Consider the following 23,992-nt stretch of genomic DNA (forward strand, 5'->3'; position numbering starts at 1 on the left):
TATTCGGCGGCGATAAACAGAGCTAACTTTTTATTATTATTGTTTCTTTATTCTGACTGAATTGTGGCGGCTGCGATGTACTTTTTCATCATGGAAGAAATAGCGTCGGAGTTTCATTGCCACTCAGAAACTAAGCAAGAACCATGATGATCACGACTACTGATCAAAAGAATAAAAATAAAATAAGAATGGGGACACGACATCAAGCCTGGATGGAACGACTTGTGACTGTCTGTCCCCAGGGTTTCTGCGACGCCGTACCGCTTTACAATGCCTCAAGAAAATTTCCCAAAGACGGTGCCTAAAGTGTGCCGCCAACTGAAAACTTTTTAATGCCAACTTTTGGCGCGGAATTCTTTGTAACAGTGTTTCTACTCTTAAAGCTTAGTTCCTGCTACTTCCATTCTGCTGGCTTCATCATTTCCTTCTCGTTAAAAAAATGAATATTGTAAGTTGAAGAATGGCTGTTCCAGATTAACGTTGGGTGCTGCAGCATGACTTTTCCTTTGTGAGCGTTACGTAGATGAGGTTGACACTTCCATAATTACTTGGCTTGCTATGTTGCGGACACTTAGTTCTATAATAGATGTGCCCAAATGCAGCATACACGTGGCTGTGGCGTCTATGACGGTAGCAGAAAGGTGCCTGTCAGGAAGAGGCGCGTTTGTCTTGACGATTTCCCTATTACTTCATTAAAAATGGCTGCTGTCGCCTAGAATGCCTACTGTATTTACTGCAACAATAAATTACTGCGCGACTCGCGTAGGCAATACGATTTACTATTTCATGTATAGGGGGCGGGTTCTCTAGACTTACAAGGGAAGCTCATAGAAAGAGCAATGTTGACAGTGATATATCTACACGTGCTGTGGTCGACCTTCAAATTTCTGGGCTCGTATTGCAATTTGTTCGTAAAGCTGTTTGTTTATTCGTTCTAGCGTTTTTGTTTAAGAGTCATGCTTACAAGCAAGAGTCTCGCTGCACAATTACGTTCTTTAATAGACCGCGGCAGGTTACAGTGTCGCAGTGTCCCAACGCGCAACGTTATCGTAGTGCATGTGATAGGCTTTGAATATAACTTCGTTTTATTTCGAGCTGCATTATTGTTGTTGAACTGCATATGCCCGCGAAAAACAGTCACTGTTTAGGTTTTACTAGGGACGCATTCGAGTAACATTAGTGCTACTCTTAGCGCACGTCCACTATCACTCCAATCCTCAGACTATACATGTCCGTGATCGCTGTCGGAACGCTTCCAAAAACAATGATTATCTTCACGACGGTGCTTTTTCGATAGTCTCAACCCCCTCCCCTTCGTTTACACTGGACGTAAGAATTTCTACGAGGTTAAATGTGGCTGTTACAGGACTGAAAGTGCCAGCGCTGGTTTAGCGTTAGGGTGGCCAGACATACATACTGATACATTCACCAAAGGGTTCATTCTATTGCTCAAGAGTCGCAGAGAAATGGGGTAGTTTCGGAACTTCTGGGTTGCCTTTCGACTGTATTTTTCCTGGCAACCGGCTAATACTGCTAAGAAACATTGGTATAGTTTCTGAAAGTGCTAAACGCGTAACTTCTCGAAAATGACATACATCGGCAAAAGCAAAGACAAAGTTGCACCTATTTATATCCTAGATGACGGTAACTACCCGACTAAGTAGCCGAGCGCGAGCGGCTAGTCGAACCGAGAAGAAGAGCCGCGCGTGCGTCACTGTGAGTCGAAGTGTGGCAGTGTCACAACAGAAGTTCACGGTGTATCGCGCACTTCACAGCGTAAGTTCACTAAGCAAGCCAGGCACCGATACTGCGTTACCGGAGCGGATAAGTTACGCACCGCACTTTTGGCGTTTGGCGACGTGTCGAAAACTTCTGCGCCCCGTTTGATTGCCCCCTTGAATCGGGGTTTCAGGCGAGTTGAGAAAGCTTCAGTGAACAATTGCGTTGGCCTGCTCGAACTAGTTCACGGATGAGTACATCAGAATGGAAAGTTATATCACCCGTCGGTTGCCCGCGATATCCTATCAAAAGCGCAGTTTCAGAGAAGCAAGAAAGAAGAAGACATCGTGAAGCAAATGAAGAAAAGAAAGAAAAGTGCGATGTCACTGTCGAAAGAGCGCACACGCGCAAGGCACCGGAAGTAAAGACGTGCCGGACCACAGGAAGCTACGGGGACACTCCAACGCATAAATAGTTGAGGGCTCGTTTCTGCACCGCTGTGCGTCAAACTTTCCCGCCGCATGCGTTCCCTGTGGCATGTTTGCGTGGGAACATTTCTGGCTGCCATTTTCGGCGCTCTGTTTCTGTTGGCACTTTCGAAATATCGTTGCGGCTCCGTCGAAAGCATCGTAGGGCGGCCCAATGGAGTTTCCGAGTGGCGGATGACGCACAGACCCTATCGCTGTGGTCGCGGTGACGCCTGAGGGCTGACGCTGAACTGTCAACGTTCACTGCCCATCTCGTCGAGGAAAACTTTTTTTTCGACGCAGAGCTCCCATAATTCACGGCCAGCGTTTTCGACGCGCCATACTAAATCTGGACGACGCGTGTTTCCACAGGAGGCGTAAAGCTCGGGCGCGTTGGGAAAGATAATAATCCACTCTATGCTGCCTACAGAGTTTACTACAGAGGAAACTCTCCAAAACCGTTCAGTTACCGTGGGAATTATGGGTAGTACATGGATTCGTCTGGTCTTCATGCTTGTCGCTTGAGAATATATTGTGGGTGTTATTTACAATGCTTTATTTCTTAAAGTTCCAAGAAATCGTATTTTTCTAAACGCACGAAGGTAATAAGAGTCCGTGCGCATGCATCACTATTGCGAACTTGTAACGCAATGTTTTGTTGTAAAAAACCGTCACCTTGCGAAGTCACAAAGCCGTTTGTAGCCAGAAAGACGAAATATAGGCAAATCGCTTATCACTACTCGCTGCTTGGCTGGTTGTCCACACTCGTTATGCTGTAATGGGACGCGAAACAATACGAAGAGCAGGAAAGGACAGGAAAGACCATCACAGTTCTTATTTCATATTCTTACATCCCATTACACCATAGCGTACGTAAGGTAAATCCATGTGTACCCGTCATTCACATGCGTGCACTCACGTGGCATGCGTGCAGCTCCCGAAGCTCCCGAATAAACACGTCTATACCATTCCATCAATCGCTTACTGCAGTTGGTTGTTTGCTTCGACAGAACGTCAATGTGCAAATTGTACAAGGTATCTGACGGGCCGACTACATTGCTTATCAATTCAGAGCGTTTTTCTCGTTTCGTTAGCGTGCGTGCGCGCTTGTTTGCGTGTGCGTGTTCGTATGTGTGTATGTGCGTGCGTGTTCATTTTCTCATGCCATTTCGGTCTTTTCATTTGGCTGTCAGACGTGGAAGACCAGATACAAATGTCGGCAACATTTCGAATGCAATCAATCAATCAATCAATCAATCAATCAATCAATCAATCAATCAATCAGTTACAGCTCACGAGTGCTTCGAAGCCGAACAGTATGTTTGTTGTGTGCAGGGTATGGCAACATTGCGCCAAAGACGCCGCCGGGCAAGGTGGTGACCATCCTGTACGCCATCATAGGCATCCCGCTGATGCTTCTCTGCCTGTCCAACATCGGCAACATCTTGGCGCACAGCTTCAAGTTCTTCTACGCGCATGTCTGCTGCTTGATCTGTCGAAGAGCAGACGCCGCCGCCGCAAAGGTGCGCACTTGGAGCTCTTTGATATATCGTATAGATACATTTGCCTTGACACATGTAATGGGTGGTGGCCACCAGATAATCGGCCATGCGGCTACGGAAGTGACAACTTTTGAACCGGACAAACATAAATTCGTGGGGATGTCAAAAGGACACAAAAGGAAAATATTAAGTCGGGCTAGAATGAATGATTTGATTTCTGTTATAACGAATTACCGCATTTGCTCGTGTAAGGCAACATTGCTTGACTAAGCGTCAGGCGCATTCTCTCATTCTGGTTAATTCGCGCAAGCCGCTAAAACACGACAATAGTCCTTGTTCGAAAAATCGCTCAGACCTCTACATGTGTTATTGAGCGGCCGTTTGTGGGTGCGTTTATTTGAATAGCTGTCTTAGCGTAGTTCAGGGCTTTAGTGAGTAGCCATAAGCCTGCCTCGTGTAAGGCTCGCACGTGGTAAAATTTCAAAAAAGAAAAGAGAAGGAAGTGCGGGCATTACACAAGTGAATACGAAAGTCATTCGTAGCGAGAACAAATCTTTTACAAGGGAGAAAATGACGAAAAGGGAAAATTGGGGTTGCGCCACCCGTTGTGGGCTAGAGTACCTGTCCTGTGACGTCAGCACTGGCTGACACACGGAGAGTGCCATGGAGGGAGGTCATGTGGGGTTTACGTCAGCTCGTCCGTTTTGACGCGGGAGGTTTAAATTTGAGGAGCAGCAGCGGACATTCGGCGGCAATTTTCTTCGCAACAAAGCGACATATTGGCTCACACAAAACGATGGTAGCCTTTTAGAAGAATATTCAATCAATCCAGCTCGACCTAATATTTTTCTTTACTGCCCCTTCAAACATGCCTTGCCTTCCTGACATGCGAGTAGAAATGAAGTCGAGAGTCTGACGAAATCTGGTGTGGTCAGGAATAATCATCAAGAAAGAAGGCAGCGGCGATTTGGCGGTAGATGCGAGAGAAATGCGTTAGCATTACGTTACAGCACTTTGAGGTTCCGCTTCCACGATTTACTCCGCGTTCACCACATTGCGAAGTGTTGTTCAGAAGCTCAATCGATACATGGCCTGCGTCTTCGAGGAGCGAAGTGCAACTGACGGTGGCTCGGAGCAGACTGAGGCATTTGATTCTAGTGACATTGGACGGAGGCGACGGTGCGTCGGCGCCGCCTCCCTCTCCCTCTCTCGAGCGCACATTCGCAGCTGCGCTGCCCTGTCTCCCTCTTTCCCAGCTCCAACTGGCTTCTAGACTGCCCGCGCCCTTTTAAGCCATCCTATCTACTCTCTACCTCTGCCGCATGACCGGCTTCGCAGGACTTCACATACATACACATTTTCAACGCTGACGCTCCTAATGCGAAGGCATTAAACAAATGAAAAAGAGAACGGATGCCGAGCAAGACGAAAAAGATTGTGAACAAGTATACCGCGCAGGGGCCGAGACGTCAAGTTCTGAATGAAATAATGGGGTTTTACGTGCCAAAACCACGATCTGATTATGAGGCACGCCGTAGTGGGGGACTCCGGAAATTTGGACCACCTGGGGTTCTTTAACGTGCACCTAAATCTAAGTACACGGGTGTTTTCGCATTTCGCCCCCATCGAAATGCGGCCGCCGTGGCCGGGATTCGATCCCGCGACCTCGTGCTCAGCAGCCCAACACCACGGCGGGTCAAGTTCTGAATAATTGCTTCATCTGGTTCAGGCGTATCTTTTCTTCTGCTTTTTTTTCTCCGTGTAAGGAAAGAGTGGGAACAGCAAGGGCGACCGAGGGGCTTATTATTGGCATTAGTCGCAAGGGCGGCTGAGGGGCTTATTATTGGTATTAGTCAGGCTATCATACCAATTCAATTATGGAAGGCATAGTGGAAATGGACTTAATTTCAGCTACTCTATCAAAGTGTCTCGCCATTGCGAAAGAGCTGTTACATCTACTTTATCCGCATAATTATGATAAAGAAAAAATAAAGGGAAATGAGAAACATAAGAAAAAAATACATTTGCGCCGTATATGTGAATTGACACAGCATCGCACGCATAATGCGGAAAATGTGGGTTCGGTTGCCATAGGCGGCAAGCTGGCTTCTCTTTTTCTTCCATTTCCCTTTACCTTACCATCCCTACTACATTTCAACTAAAGCGACAGGTAATTTCCCCAGTGCTTTCCTTGACTTGCGTATACCGGTATTCCGGTATAGGCAATGGCGTTTGCGTAATACCGGTTTACCATACGCTGGTAGTGACATCTTGCGAAGGTTCGCCTAACCACAATGTCTTCTGGACACATTTTCATGGTCCATGAGTGTTCTTGCACAAAAAAAAAGATCTAAAAAGGCAATGTTTGCACGATTACACCACTGCCGAAAATTTGACGCCAGCGACGAAGTAGCATGCACTTGGTTACTGCAATAATATGTCCGTGTTTTAGCTCTGCGCCGCCAGGCGGCGCCACCGACCCGACCGCTTACGTATACGTCTCCGGTAACCCGCCAATTCACAAACAGCAAGAAGTTTGCAGGACTAACTAAATCTTTCTATTGTTTACTTCATGCGATTGATATCACCCTGTGCAGGGCATTAAACCGGTTGTTTCACTTCCCGTTGACTTCGCTGCCTTTTCGATATCGTTTCTTTTTCCCTGCCACGTTCTCGAAACCGGGTTCGCTCGCATTTCGCAGATTCAGGCGTCGTCGACGGCAAAGACGCCGCCTCAGATACCGGCCGAGGTTCTCGACGCGGTGGTGACGGTGGCCAACAACGTTTCCAAGGGGGACAACAACGGCAGTGTCACGTGTCCGCTGACTGAAAAGAGTGGGAGGCCACCCGAGCTGTCACCTCCTCCAAGCCCCGAGAAGTCGGACGCATTGCCCTCTTCGGCGACTGAGCTGCCGTCCAAGAGAGCCGTTAAAGAATCCACGCCCGTGTCACAGGTGAGCCACCGCTGACGTCAATGCAAGCGCCGAGAGGGCAAAAGTGGCGATACACGAAAGCTTCCTAATTGCTCGCACAGTAGTCTAGCGTCATATTTCAGACACTTACCACTGTGCGCTCTACAGCTGTGTGTTGCCGCACCATCTAAAGTGCAATTAAAGAACTACGGAGCCCTTCGTTTTTGATCAGGATGGTTTGCTGAGCGGTGTTTTTGAGAGCGAACGAGATCTAGTGGCGATGGCTGAGTGAAACCGACATTTCTAGTGATAAATGCATTCACACAAACCCTTCATGGCGTATGTCAGTGTACATGTGTACAGAGACTGTTCATTCCCTGATTAATTTAGACGCGTATTTCAGGTTTAGGCCTATTATTCTTCACTCATCTGGCTCCTAACAAAGGCTGACCTTCTCACTTCCGTGCATAGTGTCCATTTTTCCAGTTGCACTGCCCGACTGTATTCCTCTGCGAAGCATGCGCTAAGTGGCGCGTATCATCACCTCGGCCTTTTAAGTGCGAAGCACTTTAGGGGCTCGGGCTGTCAGCGTCTGTTTCGTGATCATGCCCAAAAACAACTGCAGAATTCATCAAAACCGGTTCAAAATAAACTAACATGATTCAGAATAATTTAAAAGACAGGAATAATCAAGAATTAAGCGCATTAACTAGCAGAAACTCGTTAAAATCGGTTCCGAAATGCCTGACTGGTACCAGCGCAGCGCAAGAGAGGGCGCCACCACCCTACAAGCGCTCGATTGCTCCTCCCTCCAGCGCTACTCCAGCATCGGCGCATCACTGCTTCGCGCTTCCCCAGGTTTCACGTTAGTGGAGCTGCATTAGCCCTGGATTTGAAATACACAAGCGCAGGATATGATCAGAATCTGAGCTGGATCGGAACTGCATTTGAGCTACATTAAGCGCAGGATTTGAGCTGGATTGGAACTACATTAAGCGCTGAATTTAAACTACACAAGCGCTGGATTGAAACTACATTAGAGCTACATTAAGCGCTGAATTTGAGCAGAATTATAGCTACATTAAGCGCGCATTTTTTTAATCATTCCGGAAAGTTCTCAGACTGTTGTGTTCCTTTCTATACCTCTTTAAAGCGGCGTCCGGCTGACCTTGAACTTCGCGTTACTGATGACGTCGCATATATCGCTAGAGATATCGCCGAGACGGAGCGCCACCATTTCTTAACTTGGGTGGCTCTACAAAGTACCTCATCTGTCAAAATTCCGGATAGTGAATGTTTGCCTGTCAGATTATGCAACCACTAGTTAGAAGCAATATGCCGCATTAAAAATTCAACAACTGCTTTTCTTGCCTTATCTTCAAACAAGTGTTGAAGAACAATGTCCAGGAAAAATCCGCAATAGCACCCAGCGACAGCTTGCAGGTTGAGTGGAAAAGGAAGCATGTGGCTTCGCGGTAGATGATTCGGCTCCAGCAGTGCAGTAGCTTTACCGTATGTCATGTGCCTTGATATTTTACGTTTATCTAGCTAGAGTCTTTCAATACTCTTTAGTGGCGCGAGCACCGAGTGACTCTTTTTACTTGCGCAGCAACTTCCGGTTTGTCACAGAGGTAGGATGAAATTAAAAAAAAAACAAATAAAAAAGGCGGTAGATACCACGCCCTGTGGGTATCGATGTTATGCGAAGCAGTGTGCGGGGAACTACCAAGTTAACGAAACGACCACGACAGTACCAAGACGTAGGCGGCTTTTTCATGACCTACATGACACGCATGCTATGACATTCACGTCATGAGTAGGGAGCCTAGATACAACGCCGATTTAGGGTGGTGACAGCCTTCGTAAGGGTACTTGCCGCCGCCAGCTAAATTGGCGGGTTAATTGTGGGGACAAAAAGTTGTCGCAGTTTCACCTGAAAGGCGAAGCATCAATTGCGATAGCAAATTTGTAGAGAGCTATACGGAGTAATGATAGTAGCTTTATCAGCTGTATAAACTTCGACATGCAGCAGCACCGGCAACACGCAGAACTGTTGACGCCGTCGGCGTTTTGCCCGCGTTCGCTCAAAATGCGTGCAGCGTCGGTGACTGTTGCCGGAGCCTCTGATATAAATAGGCACTTGGTGCCGCAGGTAAACGTCGCCTCCCTTCCCTCCCCCCCCCCCTCCCCCACGGCCTTTCGCGCGTCGGAAGAAGGCACGTTTGCTCTACATATATGGTGATTGTAAAGGAGGAAAGAGACGCCTACTTCTGCAGCCCTTAAGTAGGGAGCCTACATGCAGCGCCGTTTTAAAACGGCGTTGCATTTAGGCTCCCTACCCTTAAGGAGCACGGCGCAGAACGCGCGTATGTTCTCCGCCGTGCGTTCACTCCCCGTGAAAGCGCGCGTCCCTCGCGTCCTTTCACTCGCACATACAGCGTTCGGCGCGCGGCGACGATTTCATCTCCATTGACGTCATACGGAACATCACGACGACGGCGACGCCGACGGCAGAAATCTGCTTTTGTGTGTCCATGTAATTGCTATCGCAATAAAATGGCGATAGCAATTATGACGATGGAATCTCCGAGCTGGTTTCAATCTGGGCTGGTATATTTATAAAAAGACTCGGGGGGTGTTTTCAGTCGACTAAGTGAAACGACAACCTTGAAGTGATGGTCACTGCGACATTAAATGTGAATGGATGAAAAAAAAATACACTCGCGCAGGTTTTAACTGATCATGTTTAAATTTGTATGCGTAAATGCAAGAACTTTCGCATAGAAACCGCACATATTGCCTATACCTAGCATGCGCAGTTCACCGCTGCTGCTGCAATTAGTGCCAAGATGACTTTATTCAGACGTACCTGTTCTGCGCGCGAAATTACCATTGGCAGCTTCACGATGCCCCAGAATAAACAGGCAATTAACAGGAGAATAAGCGCTGCGGACCGCCAGCGCGCAGTAGGGCGCACCATAACTTCTTGCGCAAGCAACGTTAATCTGTGGGTCAGCTAGGCTTAGTCATGGCGCACTGTATAATTTAAGCACGATTTTAATCACCTACACAGGAATCAAGAAACGTAGGTATAGGTACGAGCACAAGCGAAATTGCAACACTTGACGGGCAGCCTTGGGTGAACGATTGCTAACAATCAATGACTTGAAGTAATAAACAACTTGCATGCTATCGTATTTGGTGAAGAGTAAGCACTGCTATGTTCAGTTAGCGGACACAGTGAAATAAAAATGTGGGCGAGGTGTTTTTCATGGCAAACATTCACGCGAACGCGCGACTGCCCTTCCAAGCGCGGCAGATCGGTGCCCTTCTACTCACGGTGGCGCCTCTGGTGGCAGCTTTTGTTCCTATATGAAACTTCGGCGGGAGTTTCATGACCAGAAGAAAGTATTGAAGGACCCTGCTAATACACACTAGCCGAATTACAACCAATAGAACATTCACACGTGCGCGCGACAAATCAAGGAAGTCTGACTCACCGCTACCCGATAGCGAGCGAATACGTTCGCCCCATGCTATGACACCATCACCTAGTCCTTCACGTGTAGAGTCACGCGAACGGTGGCGTGCTCGAACGATCCGTGTTCGTCCATACCGGTGCCCCGCTCCGAGCCTCGCGAGACGTCTCGCGAAGCGTGGATCGGCGCACGCGCGGGTCGTCCGCGTCGCTCACCGATCCCAACCCAAAGAGAGAGCGCCTTCGACCTTTTTCTCCCAAGTCACCCCGCCGTTCGGTGGCGTTAGCACCGCGACACTCGCGCCATCTCTCGCAACGCGCCGCAACCACTACGACCGCCTCCGGCGCCCAGCCACGCGGTGAAACCGGACCACAGGAGACGCGGGAGAGTCGCGCATCCCCACACACCCCATTGTCGTTATGCCGTCGTCGTCCCACCGACGTCGTCGCCGTTCCATTGACGTCATTCCTTCTCTTTATTCTATCGTGATTATGACGCCGTTGTCATGTCATCTGTCGTCATACACACGTCCCATTCTTCTCAAGCCGTCGTCGTCACACTGTCGTAGTTGCACTATCATAATCATTTCAGAATGCACGTCACATTGTCGTCATGCCGTTGTCGTCATACCGACCCCCAATTCTCTCTTATCTGAAAGACCCCTCTGTAAGACCTAGATGAGGCTGACTGGCGATCCTGAATTCTTGCTCCCTTGAACATTATCTTTGTCTTCTGCATATTAATCTTCAACACCACTCTTACACTTTCTCGTTTAAGGTCCTCAACCATTTGTTGTAATTCGTCCCCATTGTTGCTGAATAGGACGATGTCATCTGCAAACCGAAGGTTGCTGAGATATTCGCCGTTGATCCTCACTCCTAAGTCTTCCCAGTCTAAACCTTCTGCACCGTTAGTCAGCACTGTATAAGCCTCACCAGTTCTACTAACCTCACTAAGGTGAATAATATCCCAGGCAGAAGTCATGAGGGAGGTAGTGGCCGAATATTGCTCCAGGGAGACCAATTCCTGTTCTGGTGAGGGAATGACTTTGTTGAAGCTTAGTGGGCCTTCCTAATTTGGTTGCACCTGGAATAGAATAGCCCCACTAGCTCTCGGCAATATTTTTTTTGCCGGTGTCAGGCGCAACTCCATGCCTAAAATGTAGTGGACTGGAGGAGGATTCGAACTTACGACCTTCAGATTAGAAGCCGGGTGTTCTGCCTCTGCTCCACGCTCCCACTACACTTGGCTGCCTATGCTAATTTAAAACATATTTATGTCATAAGTCATAAGGACATTACAGTGTTACATAGAATTTTTTTGCACTAGAAACATGCATTGCGGCCTGTTATATCTGCAACACGCTGTTGCCCGTCATTATGGCACTAGCATCTAGCGACATTATATTTCTCAAGTAGCTCAAGTCGGCCTCAGGCAACCGGAAGTTGAGGTGTCTCCGGAACCGTGCGAATAATAAAAACCCATCTAAAATGACGTAATGGTTCATGTTAAGAGTTGTATATGATATATATGATATAGGAGCATAAGTTTAGCTAAGGAAAGGGGCAATTGACGCTCAGGTCTTTGCTAGCATTATGATGATTAACTATCATCATCAGCAATAGCTTGAGCGCCGTTGTCTTCTTCCACAGCTGTATAGTGAACTATACACAGCTGGCTCATTGGCGCCCCTAGGCGCAACCGCACGAACGCGCTCGTGCCACTGCTCCCGCGTTCATCGTCGTCTTCTGCCACAGCTGGCTCCGTTGCCGCTCATCATTCCAGCGTAGAATTTCACTTCTCTTCCATCGTCGTAATGGGGAAGCCGCGTTCACAAGGTATGAGCCATTCACTGTCTTACGTGACGGAGAGATTTAATTTTGGAGCAATTTAATTTTGAAGAATCGCAAGTGGCAATGGGCGGGCGAATGCTGCTAACAAAGAATTACATAAAACATTGTGACATACATTCTATTTTATATCTTGTCAAATATAGCCAACAAACTGATCTCAGCTGCGCGGGTTAGAAGTCACGAAGGAAGGAAGGAAGAAAGGAAGGAAGGAAGGAAAACATTTATTTGTTCCTGCAAGTTGTGAGTTGCCTCACAAAGTGGGCTGCTCCCACGTCGGGGCCGGCAGGCAGATCCTTTTGGCCGTGTCGTGGGCTTGCTGGACGGCCCATAGTTGCTCGGTCAGGCCCGGGCTGCGAATCGCTGCCTTTAGCCTTTCCCGATCCTTGGCGAAATTTTCGCTAGAAGTCACGAACATGTGACGAGATTGCAAAGTATATTATGATGTGAATTATAAGGTATCAAAATATCTCTTAAGATATGTAAATTAGTGATGACTGCCTGTCATAGGGTACCCACTTCCGAATCCCTTCCCTTGTTCATAATTGGAAGAGAAAAAGTGAAGAAACAGAGCAATGGCTTCGTAACACTCTAGGCTTCTTCAAAGCCATAATAAAAATGGTTTATAATGACTGATGCCTTTAGAAGTGCAAAACCCAGTTTGCCGTGTGTACGCGGGTTTTCTTCAATTTAGCATTACGTCAAACATGGCGCTGATTTCTGACCTCATGGTGATGCAAGGTGCTAGAGTCCGGGCTGGTTGGTAATCCATGAGGATGTGCACAGTGCAAAAGGCAACAAAGGAGGACGGAAAGAAAATCCGGAGACAAACGCTGACTTCCAGTTTCGTGAATAATTTTGGTGAACCGATGATGGTGAACCAGTTTTATTGCGATAGCAATTATATGGACACTCAAAAGCAGATTTCTGCCGTCGGCGTCGCCGTCGCCGTCGCCGTCGCCGTGAGGTTCCGTATGACGTCATTTGGAGATGAAATCGCCGCGCGCCGAACGCTGTATGTGCGAGTGAAAGGGCGCGAGGGGCGCGTCTTTCACGGGGAGTGAACGCACGGCGGAGAACAAACGCGCGTTCTGCGCCGTGCTCGCTTAAGGGCTGCAGAAGTAGGCGTCTCTTTTCTCCTTTACAATCACCATATATGTAGAGCAAACGCGCCTTCTTCGGACGCGCGAGAGGCCGTGGGGGAGGGGGAGGGAAGGGAGGCGACGTTTAGCTGCGGCACCAAGTGCCTATTTATATCAGAGGCTCCAGCAACAGTCACCAACGCCGCACGCATTTTGAGCTAACGCGGGCAAAACGCCGATGGCGTCGACAACAGTTCTGCGTGTTGTTGCTACCAAAGCCGCTCACCTTACTTCGTATGACATTGCTGTGTTGCTATCGCATTCATTGCTTCGCCCTTAGGGCGAAACTGTGACATTTTTTATTACGATAGCACTCAATGGACACTTCAAGCGGATTTTTGCCGTCGTCGTCGCCGTCGTCGTCGCCATGAGGTTCCGTATAAAGTCCAAGGGCGAAATCGTCGCCGCGCGCCGTATGCGCGAGTGAAAGCGCGCCGGGGACGCGCGCTATCACGGAGAGCGAACGCTCGGCGGAAAGCAAACGCGACTTCCGTCGCGCGAAAGGCCGTGGCGGTATGGGAGGGACGGAGGTGGGGTGACGCTGTGCTGCGGCACTAAATGCGTATCTTGCACCGGGCGCAAGGGGAACTGACCACTCAATCTCCCATGCGAAAGGAAAGCGGGAAGGCAGCGCGGGAGGGAGGGGGGCAGCTTCTACTCTGCCAACAACTGCACTTGTACTTTGTGGCGGTCTCCCGCACCATCTCTTAAAAGCGACCGGTCAGTGTCCGTTGAAGTGATATACCGCACGAAGCTTCGCTCGCTGCGGCGGCTGCGCTGGCTGGCAGCGTTTTGACAATGGATGTCTGCGGTCATTGAATGTGATCTATTCATGTTTGCTTGATCGCGCTGACACCACACTTGTTAATTCAGTTTGTAAGCGATGTGCCCAAGTTTATGCAGCTGATAAAACTATACACTACGCCGAATAGTTCTCTACTAATTTGCTATCGCAATTGATGCTTCGCCTTTCGGGCGAAACTGCGACCTTTTTTCAAATACTAGCCCATACAGCTGCCTCCTCGTGACCGCTGAAGTTAACTTCACTTTAGTTGCACACGTGTTACGCGGTTCGCGACCAAATCGCGCACTGCAATTTAGGCACCGGCTTCCCTTCTAACTAATCCACAATTTCCCAAAACCTGTAATTCTTCTGAAGCTATTTTTATACGAGTAAAGCAAACTACAAAATAATATCTCACCATTGTGCATGTCATGCGTATAGCTAGATTATTATGCCACTTAGATTATTAACATAAACGCGAAACGCTGCTTCACATCTACTGGCGTATTAACGGGCATCACTTTTTTTTTCAGGGCCTCTCCGACTGTTTGTTATCGTGCGTTTTGGATATTCGACAGTGTGCGAAATAACATGGCGCGCGTTCCAAATTACCGTGGACTCGCGCAGTGTAAACCATTCTTCGCCCCCCTCCTTGTGTTGTAGGCCGTACGTGCTGTTAGACCAAATAATTCTTGACAACTAGAAATTGTTTTCTTAAAACAAACGTCTGCCTCGTAACGTATAAATATTTCAGGGTCTTCAGAACTGTAGAATATGCACGCAGAATATCGTATTGTTTATAATTACCGCGGCAGAAGTAGTCACCCATAGGTGGATACCGGAAAAAACCGGTAGGAGAAATACGTTAATTTGTCCAAGTCTAGTTTAGTCTGAATGGTAAATTTACCGGCTCTGTAGTTTTGCAGTCTCGCCTAAAATCAACATTTACCGCTTCGGGACTAGGTGCCCATTCCATTTCGACTCCATTCCGGAATCTCGGACCCCCATTCCATCTGTATGACTCGGGCCATGATTCTATTCCCATTCCCTTCTGGGTGTTTGAAAATGTAGAATGATTCCGTAACCATTCCAATTCCGGAGTTGCAGCTCCGCAACTCTGATATGCACCAACTTTAGCCCAGCAAAATACCTTTCGCGTCGGGTAAGCGCCTTCACCAGATAATCTGATCTACGGAGTCAGAACAGCGCGAACCCGCCGCCGTAGCCCAGTGGCTATGGCGTCACGCTGCTGAGGTCGGCGGGTTCAATTCCGGCTGCAGAGCCCTCTTTCCGACGAGAGCGGAATGCAAAACGTTCGGCAGAGGCGCTTAAGACTGCTTACGCGTAGGAATGCGAAAGCATTGTAGTCGCTTTGGAGGAGTATTAAGGTGAACTGAAGGAGTATTAAAGTGGTTAGGGTGGATTAAGGAGGGTTACGGTGGAATAAGGACGATTATGGTGGATTAAGGTTGATTAAGGTGTATTAAGGAGGATTAGGGTGGCATGGGATGTATCAAGGTCGATTAAGGCGGATAAAGGAGGATTAAGGTGCATTAAGGGGAATTAAGGTTGATGAAGGAGAATTAAGGTGATTAGGGTGGATTAAGAAGGGTTAGGTTGGATTAAGGTGGAATAAGGTTGATGAAGGAAGATTGAGGTGGATTAAGGATGATTAAGGTGAATTGCAGTAGGCTTTACAAAGCTTTCGTGTTCGCGTCTCTTAAGCAACAGCTAAGGACACCTGGGAATTGTTACAGCGAAACTGTTGAGGGCTCACTCTGCGATGGTTGCATCCGGCAATACAAAAAAAAAAAAACTCTCATTGGCCGTATGCTGCATGGGCGAGTGAAAGCGCGCGAGGGCGAGGGACACGCGCTTTCACGGGGAGCGAACGCAGGGCGGAGAGCAAACGCGACTTACGTGCGAGTGAAAGCGCACGAGGGCGAGAGACGCGCGCTTTCACGAGGAGCGAACGCACGGCGGAGAGCAAACGTGGCTGCCCAGTGCAACTGCCGAGTGGAAGGGGAGCGGTGGGCGAGGAAGTCGTGGCGGTCTCATCCGAGGAGACGAGCGCCATCGAGGCACCATAGACTGTGCGTGTGCGCTCCTGCTCTCCGACTGCGACGCATGCACGCAGCCCTGCCGGCCTCTGCCGCCTGTGCCGCTGACTCTCTCTGGGATCTCGCCCGCCCCTCCTAACAGTGTCGACAACGGCGTTTAGCCGTTCCGTCACGTAGCCAGCGTTTTGACAGCGGTTGTGTGCGGTCACACAAACAACGCGCACAACTGTTGTTGATGGCGGCGGCGTTTTGCCCGCGTTCGCACTGAAAGCGCGCGGCGTTGGTGACGTGTTTATGAAGAACGTGCCAACCTTTACCGTACACCCATGGCGGTGTACCGCAGCGGCCATAAGGCCATGGTTCCTGTGTTCACTAAATAAATGAAAACCACCGGATCATATATATTTCTCATTCTTTAATAGTTCAAATAACCAATTACACCATCACAGCTTAATAGTCATAATTGGAAATACATAATTCTCATCATAGTACAGCTTCGCTGGTCTTCCATCTGCACCCCAGTGGAAGGGCTGACAGTTTTTTTTTAACGTAATTTTTTTAAACAGCGTGAAAGGACGGGGAAAAGCTAAAACGCAGACAATTTTATCGCAGCCGGCACATATCGACCCCGATAGGGATCAGCTATAGCCCACATCAACGCTCTCGATCTGAGCTACACTGAGTTATCAAACGCCCGTGTGCAGCCACGAAGATTGAGGACTGGCATCTGGGAGAACACTTTGTTGTTTCCATCGCCTCACCACTGCTGTTACAGGAAATAGGCGTTGGAGCTATCGCGGACTTCTCACTTTTTTTTTCTGCAGGAGCGCATCCCGGTGTACCTGGTGCTGCTGCTGGTGGGCGGCTACGTCTGCTTCGGCGCCACGCTGTTCTCGGTGTGGGAGGAGTGGAGCTTCCTGGACGGCGCCTACTTCAGCTTCATCACGCTGAGCACCATCGGGTTCGGCGATATCGTGCCCGGTTCGCACCTGCTCGAGCAGGGGGCCACCTCGGGAAGCGGACAGGCGAAGCTCATCATCTGCTGCTTCTACCTCGTGTTCGGCCTGGCCATCATCGCCATGTCATTCACGCTCGTGCAGGAGGAAGTGGTGCTCAAGTGCAAGGACCTCGTGCGCACGCTCAAGGCGCTCGTCTCTTCGGACGAGACCGCCACGACTTCCTAGCCCGCTATGGGCGTGGGCACGAAGGGGTATATATGCATGTTGGATTTAATCTCTTTTTTCTTTAAAATTCGCAAGGGACTCGCAACGCCGTGTAGAAATTATTGCATTGCGGTAACGCGGTACATATCACGATTGGCCACAATTTAGTGAACACGGACATAACATAGAGGAAGGAGAAAGAAAAGGAAGAAAAGGATGTAACTAATTTTCACGTAGAAATTGCGGAACGTAACATGCTTTCCGACATGCAGTCAGTAAATTCGTTGCGTTTAAGGAATATCTATGCTGATTTACTGGTAGTCGCTAAACTTAACACCTGACAATTTTTTGTATAAAGACTAGAAAAAAGAATGCAATAGGAAGAAACCGAAACGGCATGTCCCACAACTCCGTCAGAACTGCTGACGTCACAGTTACATGCATTAGTTACTTACGTTGCATGATTCTTGTGACAGATTCACAGAAGACTGCAGTTGTGAATGCCGAAAGTGCGTTCCAAGCTAAATTTTTGGTGGATCCAGCAAGCAGGGAATGCTACCAGCTTGGATTTTTGATTTACTGTATTTCCGACACGCAAAGATGTCATTGTACGCGGCCTTCTATCTTAAGGCGGGCCCATATAGTCGAATACAGTCCGTTATGACAGACACTGGGGTCATAGTCCTCGCCAATCACTTTCAAGGATATAGTCTATTGAAGTGACGTCTAACGCAGCATCTCATTGGCTTATCCAATGAATGAGCCCTGGGTGATACCTCTGAAAGCGAGGGACCGAGATTGCGGCCCCATGTTTGCGAAACCAATTTGCAGGAATTTTAATCGTAGGCAAATTTAACCAAATTTAAAATGCTTCGTGGAAAGCTACAGTAGGTTGCCGCCCATGTAAGTTCTTGGCGGACAATTGAGTGGCATTATCGCGGAACTATTTTCTTACTAGTGTCACTCGACAACATACGGTGCGCGGATAAATTGAACCGCATAACTAAAATATACGTGCAAGGAGCCCCTGCGGGAAGGCGATAACTCGTGATGTGATAGGTGCTAAGCACTCCCGCATAGTGTGACGACTTCGGGCTTCGAATACATCTCTGTGCACTCCAAAAATAATCACTTCTGTTCGAACATTTCAAACGAAGTCACATTCCGTTTTGCTTGAATCGAACCAAGGTTATCAGAGTGAGAGAGAGGCGACATGCTGACTTTAATAAGACGCTGAAGTTAGCCTTTTTGGCTAGCAGCTTGGCATGCTGTTCCAGGTGTTAGCTGAGAAATACGATATTTACAGTAATCATACAAACGTCCAGACATGGAAATAAGCAAACGACTGGGCCGACATCTAACATGACCCGTGTTTTATTATACCGACAATTGGAAGCTTACAATGCACAAAGGGCAGCGAATAGCTGATGATCTCGAAGAGGACGTCGGCCTTTAGGTTGCAGTTTTTTAAGCCAAGTAATACGAGAAGAGAACCACGGGGAACGCATTTTAGGTGGTGACCGCAACTTAGGCTATTGCACGACCGATGCAGGCCCTTCTCATCGTTTCGGTCCATTCGTTGCTCATCAGTGAGGAAGACAAAGAGGGAGGGAAAACAAAGAAACACAGCGATGCAGCATTTATCACAGGTTACCTTCCGCGCTACAAGAGGTGTGCACCATCCAGTTTTTGGGTCTAAAACGCCTAAACGGAGACCTTGCGACATTAACAATAAATAAATCCACGACATTACTAATCAACCGAGTCGCAACAGCAAGGCGCGATACAGCATAATCGAACAACGGCCGCGGCTACGCTGAACGAGCACACATTGCGCGCAATATGTCGTGCAGTCCTAAAACAAGAGTCGTACAAGAAGAAAACGCTCACGTGTAAGCTGCTGCGCATCAAAACGAATGCTTGACCAAGAATACTTGACCGAGACTGCTTGACCAAGAGGTGGGAGGGTAAAGCGTAAAACACCGATCGGTGCAGTCTCAACTTCTGCGCGTCCCATATTTCTACACTGGGTTAGTGTTATCGAAAAATTTTCACCTTGCCCAGCATTCTCAATCGCACATTCTTTTGTTATCGATTAAGATCATCCGAAATGTCGAAGCGGTATTTATTGTAACATCCGTTCGAAAGCCTTTGCTCTTTCGTAGTTAAGAGTACGCGCATCACGATACTTTGGTTGATACTGAAACATGAATGACAGTCAACATATGGCTACGCGATTGGTAACTTCCGTAATAGTTAACTGTAGGTAATCGATTATGCCTTATGGGGTCGTACTGACTGTTGACGATTGATATTACTGTTTTCAACAGTTATCGACCGACTATACTGATGCTGCAGACATTTATACTAAGGAATAGCTAATGCTCTTTCCCTCTCAGGAAATTGATATAGCTCGTAGCGAATCTTCTGGTGGTGTTGAATGAGGGCAGTCAACCGACGACATATCAGTCAAGCGGATAACCGATAGCAAGTAGGCACCGCTTGAAGCGTTACATTGAGTACTGGGAAATAAAGTGACCAAGTAAAACTCGCTCCATTACGTTACGCCCCTTACACACACATCAATTGCCATTCATCTAGAAAAAGCCGTACTTCGGAGGAACAAGTACGAGAGAGATAGAAAAAGGAAACTGGCATGTACCCCTCTGTTACGCCTGTATTTGTCGACTCAATTTTCTCGAAAAAATGCATCTCTAACAGTCTGTTATTGGCTGCACAAGTGCTATTTGAATGATGATCTACACCTCCTATTCCAGGTTGTTTCAGCTTACGTCCTTGAGAATCTTCGGAAGGACGAACAGTGTTTAAAGCTAACGCGGGAGCAGCGCATTGAAGTAACTCGATGTGACACCTCATCTTTACATGAATCTATTAGCAACCATCCCCTAAAATGTTAAGCAAGCTTTTGATCTTGAAAGCAGCTTCAGCGCGACACGTTCCTATTGACCATTTGTTCTCAGCGTAAGTGACCAGCTCATTATAAAGCAGTATCACAAAACACATTTATTTATGTGTATATGTTTGCAAGCGCAGTGAAGCAATGCACTCTCTGAAGCTCACCGTCGTCTATAAAAGAAGGGCAGCACTTTGCATGACGAGGCTTGTTATGAAGAACAGGTGTTCTCGTGAGGAAAAAAAAAAGTCTGGCGCGGAACTCAATATAAACAAAGAAAGAGGCCATTGTCGCTTTGGTGTCAGAAAAATATTTAAGGTAGAATGAAAGAGTCAATTATGCCTTACCAACATGAATGTATTATCGGAGTTCTTGTTTATGGCCTCTAAATACACGACGTCGAGTTCATTCATGAACCCCTATAGAATTCTGTTGTTCCCCGAAGCTCTCATATCAAACAGTATTGTTCGACTCGTATAATCCGACGTGTTTGTATGTTATCTCATATAATCGCATGAGATAAAAGAAATATGTGGTATGCGATTTTTTTTCTTTTGATAGGAAACGAGGTAAAATGTTAAGCGGTAGAAAAACTCGCAGCTCAGCTGTAACCCGCAATGACACAGTGCATTCGTGAGTAAACACGCGTGCGCCCCCGGGGCAGGGCTTTATTTAGTTTGTTCACGCTTCGATTTGTGTAAAACGGTACATGCAGCTCAACTGCGAAACAAACAAAGCGGTGTTTTATTTGCGCCTGCCTTGGCAGGATAGTAAAAACAAGTGAATAACAGCAAATGCAACAATCAACACTTTATACAACAAGTAGCAAAAATATTGGAACGTGAGTGAACTGAAATGCCTGAGCTCTCAGATAAGCAATCCTTGTAGCACACCGTGTCCCAGTGACCGCGCCGCAATCTGTAATTGAAGTGTGCTAATACAGTCGAGTTGCAAGATGATATTGTGCCAGAACTGTCTACGCCATGTCCCCACTAAAAGTCACAGCTTTATTGCATAAAGTTACGTTTTGAAGGCGTGATTACCCACTCCTACTAAAGGCAGCACTCATGCCATGCTTACGCATCTTTCAAACATACGATGGCGACGCCCACCACCAGTGTACTCGGTGCTGAAATAACGCTCATCGAAAGCTGCTTACTGACGTACATCAATGCTTCGACTTTATAACTAATCTGTGGTCATGTCATCGATACCACAGGATTCAGCAAAGTAATCATTGCTGTTTCTATCCGGTATCTCGAACTATCCTCAGCGAGAGAGAGAGAGGTAGCATGACACGGAAATACCGAGATCAGTTGAGTGAAGTGACCTCACGTGCAGGGTGCCCATACAAAAAGCAACGAAGTGGTGACCGTGTTTATGGTTCACTTCTAGTTCAAGGGGAGCGTCGCGCGAAACCACTCAGCGAAAAGCTGACTGAGGGTGACGGGAAGAAAGTGTTGTGTAGTTGCACTAATTCACACCAGGTTCCCGCTAACGCGTTGTTGTGTACTTGGTCTCTGGGTCATTTCCAAAACTCACACGCCTGTTCCACGCAATACAGTCACAGTCGAGAAACGAACCGTTCAGTGTTCCTGCAAAAAAAAAAGTCAAGAAAAAAAAGGAATGAAATATAACAGATAAAAAAGGCGGTGGAGGGGTGAGGATCTAGCTCAGGAACATTCCATTAGCGTGGGGCTTGTGGGTTCGCCACTTTTAGCTGACTGTTTGGGTCGTAAGTGCACGTTGGGTGATCTGAATTCGGTTGGCTTCAGCCTGGCGAACGGTCAGGCTCCACTGCCACGGAGCTCGATTGGCGGGGAAAGGAAAGTGGGCTTGTGACGTCACGCCGCGTCGTCGCTGATGGTAGGCGGTACCACCCGGACGGTGTAGGTGAGCTTCTTGCCGCGGCAGGCGCTGAACGTGTTGTCGAACTTCAGCACATCTGCGAAGGCAACGCAGGGTGGAGGTCACAAGGCACACCGGGAGATTTCCAGTAAATCGACTTTGAGCGCAAAAGCAGCCTTTTTTTTTCTGGTTGTGGCATTTCGTAGCACTGTGCGCGTGCGCTTATTATGACGTTATGTACACGCGACAGTCTTGTTCTTTTTTTATGGACATGAATAAATAAGGCGATATTGGAACCAGATTATATTTCCGGCTACAGCTTTTCACATCGGTGTCACGGAAATGCATCGCATATTATTACCTAGTATCACACAAAGGTAAAAAATACGTTATAAAGTTATACATTATACATTGACTCCTTGTAAGGGTCAGCATAGTGGGTCAGCTGTTTAATGAGTATTTTGGAGATTCTTGTTTTCCACCGTTCTGGTGGAGGACAATGCCATGTGATGTTATCGCAATTTTGCAGCAAACAAATTGAAATAAATGTTGCGGTGTTTAAAAACTGCACAGTGAGGATATCAAGGACGCCGTTCTAGAGGGCTTTGGAAGAATTTCGATGCCCTAGATTTCGGCAACCTGTAGTACTTAAGTAAATTACAGACATCATTCGCATTGTTTCGACGCCATGAGCCGCCGAGACAATGCGATCACTTTAGCCAATTGAAATAATAAGGAGTGATGCAGGCAAATGATAGAAAATAATGAACAGTGCGCCACGCCATTTCAAAAACACGTACGTTTGTTTTCCACCAGTCCGAGCAAGTGCAGCGGCTTTTACCGGGTTCGTTCTCCACGCGAGGAAAGCTTCTGGCTGGGGCAAGGGTCTTCCCAAGAGCACTCATTACATCAACGAAAAAAGCTGATCGTGAGTCTTCTCAAACGCTGTCAAGTTCCTCGAAAACATGCTTGCTCCTATCTGCAGGGGCCTGATCATGCAAACATTTGTGATGGCCCAGCCACCAGGAAGGCCGAAACTAAAAAGATTTTTTAAAATGTTTGTAGCCTTCACTTGACTATTTAAAGACAGTGAACAGGGGCTGCTATTCTGGGCAATGCCGAATTCGACGGCGTTAGCATTTCGAGCCAACCAGAGAGGCGGCAACAACCCTGTTCAGAGCCAATCAGGACAGACAAGATGGCGTATTTGACAATATGACGTGATTTCACTGTACCCGGGTTAGCATCCCGGCCCAGGCTGGACGTTTTTTATAGTGTTTGTCCACCACTTTTTTTTGTTTGGGTCCCAATACGTACAGGTTCCTGGTTCCTGGCAGAGGAGGCTCCCTTCGCGCGGCTTGAGGTGCGAGTCCTCTCGCTGCCAGGGCAGCACGGTCACGTCGTCAGCGCCGTGGGCGTCCGGCACACGCACCACGGCGAAGCCGATGTCGTGGTCCTCGGTCTCGTACTCCCAGCACAGACGCGAGCCGGGCTGCGTCACCGACACGGGCACCTCGTGGCAACTGCGCCGGTCCACGGCCACCGTTGCCGCCGCCGAGCCGCCCTGGTCGCCGTTCAGCACGCTGCTGCGGCGCCGGTAGTCGGCCTCCGTGATCGGCCGTGCGATGGTGATCTGCGACGTGCCAATCACATGAGCAATGACTCTGGTTACAAAAAAAGAAATGAAAAGAAGAGGAAGCGCGAAAGACGATATTGTTCCTTTTATTTTTATTTCTTTGTCTTCTCGAGACGGAACTGAGGTGCCAAAGTGCGTATAGCTTACCGATGCTACCTACGCCTGCGCTTGAAACTACGGCGTGTGTTTGTGTGTGCTTTGTGATACGTTGTGTGGATCCTTGAAGGGTAGTAGTTCGTGAGTTTTTTTAAAGGAAGGAAATTGAAGAGAAAAGTGCAGCGCCGTAACTGTCTCTCGCTGTGAGGACACCTCAACAGCACTGCGCAGTGGAGGCGTGAGGGGAATAAAAGAAGAGATGAGGACGGAGGCCTCCCCAGTCGAGCGGCAAGGCCGACCGCCCGAAGAAGACCGCTTGAAGGGCGGCAGCTGCATTACAGTAACTCAAGTTGGCGCTATAGGCAACATGTCTCCGTGAGGAACACAGCCCAGAGGACGGGGCATATAGGCAGTACGTGC

General features: G+C 48.1%; 1 protein-coding gene and 1 pseudogene across 1 annotated transcript in view; one reads left to right on the top strand and one right to left on the bottom strand.

Annotated features, from left to right (window-relative positions):
* The window catches only part of LOC119445851 (TWiK family of potassium channels protein 7-like), a 97,628-nt gene extending 74,330 nt beyond the window's left edge, over nt 1–23,298 (top strand). The window contains exons 2-5 of the mRNA XM_037710156.2: nt 3,522–3,709; nt 6,391–6,642; nt 16,740–17,125; nt 23,160–23,298. Of these exons, the coding sequence (XP_037566084.1) occupies nt 3,522–3,709; nt 6,391–6,642; nt 16,740–17,099 (800 nt within the window). The 3' untranslated portion in view covers nt 17,100–17,125; nt 23,160–23,298. The remainder of the gene's footprint in view (nt 1–3,521; nt 3,710–6,390; nt 6,643–16,739; nt 17,126–23,159) is intronic.
* The window catches only part of LOC119445852 (SEC14-like protein 2), a 70,081-nt pseudogene continuing 66,802 nt past the window's right edge, over nt 20,714–23,992 (bottom strand).

The sequence above is a fragment of the Dermacentor silvarum genome, chromosome 3, assembly GCF_013339745.2.
Source record: "Dermacentor silvarum isolate Dsil-2018 chromosome 3, BIME_Dsil_1.4, whole genome shotgun sequence".
In the NCBI taxonomy this organism is placed as follows: Eukaryota; Metazoa; Arthropoda; class Arachnida; order Ixodida; family Ixodidae; genus Dermacentor; species Dermacentor silvarum.